The sequence below is a fragment of the Trichechus manatus genome, unplaced genomic scaffold, assembly GCF_000243295.1.
Source record: "Trichechus manatus latirostris isolate Lorelei unplaced genomic scaffold, TriManLat1.0 scaffold00069, whole genome shotgun sequence".
Classification (NCBI taxonomy): Eukaryota; Metazoa; Chordata; class Mammalia; order Sirenia; family Trichechidae; genus Trichechus; species Trichechus manatus.
Genome location: NW_004444005.1, coordinates 5,022,069 through 5,025,874, shown reverse-complemented (window position 1 = coordinate 5,025,874; position 3,806 = coordinate 5,022,069). Strand labels below are relative to the sequence as shown.

The 3,806-nt window shown below is 36.8% G+C and overlaps 1 protein-coding gene across 1 annotated transcript in view; it reads right to left on the bottom strand.

The window, feature by feature from the left end:
- Positions 1-1,694: 1,694 nt before the first annotated feature.
- The window catches only part of LOC111821186 (zinc finger protein 699-like), a 4,956-nt gene continuing 2,844 nt past the window's right edge, over positions 1,695-3,806 (bottom strand). Inside the window, exon 2 of the mRNA XM_023734517.1 lies at positions 1,695-3,793. Within this exon, the coding sequence (XP_023590285.1) occupies positions 2,709-3,793 (1,085 nt within the window). The 3' untranslated portion in view covers positions 1,695-2,708. The remainder of the gene's footprint in view (positions 3,794-3,806) is intronic.

Genomic DNA, 3,806 nt, shown 5'->3' with positions numbered 1-3,806 from the left:
GGAGTAAGCATGGTTTGTAAATCTAGTTTTTAAACAAGAAGTTTTATGAAATCTAAATACTGATTAAGAATTTCAAATGAAATTTTGCATCCACCTTGAAATGTGCTATTTCTAGATTCTGAAAATCTCAGGACAAAAAGAAACAAAAGCAAAATGTCTCATTAATAACTTTATATACATTAATTCCACTAAAAGTTTTTATATTGGATTTAATAGCATATCATAAATGCAATTTTACATTTTAATTTCCTAATATAGATACTGAGAATTTTAGAATTACATCTTTACATTACATGTGAATAAGAACTTCTTTAAAGTCAACGTCCACACCACAAGAAATATAGTAGACAAACTAAACAAAATTATGAGAAAACAAACATCAGAATTGCTGAATATTTTACCAGACAGTTCGGAGTCAATATTATTAAAAATTAAAAAAACTGGAAACAAATGTATTATGTAAATCAGACTAGAGATCTGAAAGTAGAAAGGCAACATACAAATCTTGTTTGAAGATCCTAGCTTCAAAATACCCAACTGTAATAGAAGTGAAGAAATTTTCTTGTGTGTGATAATGAAGTTGTTCTTGATAGATTATCCTTACTCTTAGAAAGTTCACACTACAGATTAAAGGATAAAGTCAACTGTCTAAAATTAATTATTCAATGTTTTATTACAATCACATTTATATGTTGACAAATACAGTAAAATCTTAACAATTGGTGAATAAGGGTCTAGAGCTATGGGTGCTCATTTTACTGGAACTACAGGTTTTTTTAAAAGTGAAATTAAAACAATGAGAAAATTCATTTGTCAAAACTCATCTTGCTCATAAACTCCTCTGTCTTCTGCTACTGACATAAATATGTCTACACTGTCTTCTTACAGACTCCTGTAATTTAAAGCTCCGGGGTATTTTCAGGGATCTGGAAGTGAGCTGAGGTGGGGATGACTGGAGAACAGGGTTGAGTAGAGCTTTTCTTTGTGGTAAATTTGTATCTATATTAATTCATTCACTCACAGACTAACTTATATTAGACAAATGGGATCCCGATTGTTGTCCTGTGCCTTTGAGCAGATTTTTGACACATAGCGACCCAATGTGACAGAGGAGAACTACCCCATAGGGTTTTCTTGGCTGTAATCTTTACAGCAACATTGCTAGGTCTTTCTTCACTGGAGCCACTGGGTGGGTTCGAACTGCCAACCTTTCAGTTTCCAGCCAAGCACATAACTGTAGTGTGACCAGGGCTCCTTAATGGGCTCCGAGATTATCTGTGACATACTTTGGACATGTTATTAGGAGGGATCAGTACCTGGAGAAAGACACCATGTTTGGTAGAGGGTCAGCAAAGAAGAAGATCCTCAACGAGATGGACTGACACAGTGGCTGCAACAATGGTCTCAAGCATAACGATTGTGAGGATGCCACAGGACCAGGCAGTATTTTCTGTTGTACACAGGGTTGCTATGAGTCAGAACCAATTCGATTGGCACCTAAGAACAACAACAGGACTGTATCACTCAGCACAGGCTTTGAGCCTGTGCAGAAGTTCCACTGCAGCTACATGAGATTGGGTCACTGTGTTGCCATAAAATTGCTGTGGCCCCAAAATGAACCAACCATCCATGCAAACCCTGCTTGTCATAATGCCACTTGAGAGAAAAGCACTTTTGTAGAATGATATTGAGTTAAAACTTTCTGTGTAGTTTCTTCTTCAGGAAATCCACAATCATGATTGCAGTCAAGTAGAATGAGATGCAATGCAAAACATGTCTACTACAAAACTAAACATACAGTACAATCCTGATTCTGTTAAAACATTATTTTCCATACAAGAAAGGCTTAAAGTAAACACCCAACAAACCAAGCATGGTCACAGTCTAAATGACTTTTATTTTTCCGTACACTTTTCAGTTAAAAACAATCTTCTACAATGAAAACATGGTGCTTTATACTCTGGACCAAAAAAGCCAAATCCAATGCAATTGAGTCCATTCCAACTCAAAAACCATGAAGAACAGAACAGAATTTCCAATGTGATTAAAGCCTTTCTCAAAATAGTTAATAGTCACAGATTCTCTCCAGTGTGTACGGTCTCACAGGCATCCTAAGGGTGGACACTAAAGGCGTCCATCATCTTTTATATTCATAGAATCAATACACAACGTAATATCTCCCACGTTGTCTAAGATTACAATATATATATATATATGATCCAAAATACCTTGCATTTACATGATGTCTCTCCAGTCCAACTTCTCATGTGATCAAATGGGTTTTCCAAATGTGTAAATTTTTCTATATTCCTTACACTTACATGGTTAATATGCCACATCTTTCAGATTTGCAAAAAGAAAGCACATGAAAGTTATTCAACAATACTTAGACGTATCGTGTTTATCTCCAGTATACCAAATCAAAGGTGTTCCAAAGAATAAGATCCGAAGACTTTCCCACATTCCTGACATTCATGATTACTCCTCACTGTATGTTTACAGAGAGAAAAGCAAAAACTAAAACCTTTATTACATTTCTGATATTTATGTGTTCTCTCCTCTATGAATTTTGTGTTTTTGAGGTAAGAGATATGAGCAAACGCATTCCCACACTGGTTACATTCATAAGGTCCCTCCCAACCAGAACAAGGTTAATGATGTTCAATAAGGACTGAAAACTGACTAAATGCTTTCTCACATTCATTACATTAATATGGCCTCTCTCCACTGTGAGTTTTTATATGTGAAGTGAGGTGTGAAAAAACCTTAAAGGCTTTACCACATTTCTTACATTCATAAGGTCTCTCTCCAGTGTGAGTTCTTATATGTGTAGTAAGGTTTGAGGATTCACTAAAAACTTTCCCACATTCTTTACATTTATAAGGCTTCTCTCCACTATGAGTTCTTATATGTGTGGTGAGATTTGAGGAACAAATAAAGGCCTTCCCACATTCCTTACATTCATAAGGCCTCTCTCCACTGTGAGTTCTTATATGTGTAGTAAGGGCTGAGGCATGACTAAAAGCTTTCCCACATTGTTTACATTCATAAGGCTTCTCCCCACTGTGAGTTCTTACATGCTGATTGAGACCTGACGAATCACAAAAGGCTTTCCCACATTCCTTACATTCATACGATCTCTCGCCACTGTGAGTTCTTATATGTGTAGTGAGGTGCGAGGATTGACTAAAGGCTTTCCCACATTCCTTACATTCGTAAGGCTTCTCTCCACTGTGAGTTCTTAAATGTGCAATGCGGGATGTGGCACAACTAAATGACTTCCCACATTCCTTACATTTATAAGGTTTCTCTCCACTGTGAGTTCTTATGTGTTCAGTGAGGTATGAAGAACGACTAAAGGCTTTCCCACATTCCTTACATTCATAAGGCTTCACTCCACTATGAGTTCTTTTATGTAAATTGAGGGAAGAGGTCTGACTAAAGGCTTTTCCACATTCCTTACATTTATAAGGTTTCTCACCACTGTGAGTTCTTCTATGTGTAGTGAGATGTGAGGAATCACTAAAGGCTTTCCCACATTCTTTACAAATATACGGTTTCTCCCCACTGTGAATTCTTATATGTGTAGTGAGGGCTGAGGCATGACTAAAAGCCTTCCCACATTCCTTACATTCATAACCCTTCTCTCCACTGTGAGTTCTTATATGTGAAATGAGATGTGAGGAACGACTAAAGGTTTTCCCACATTCCTTACATTCATAAGGCCTCTCTCCACTGTGAGTTCTTGTATGCTGAGTGAGATGTGAGGAACTACTAAAGGCTTTTCCACATTCTTTACATTCATA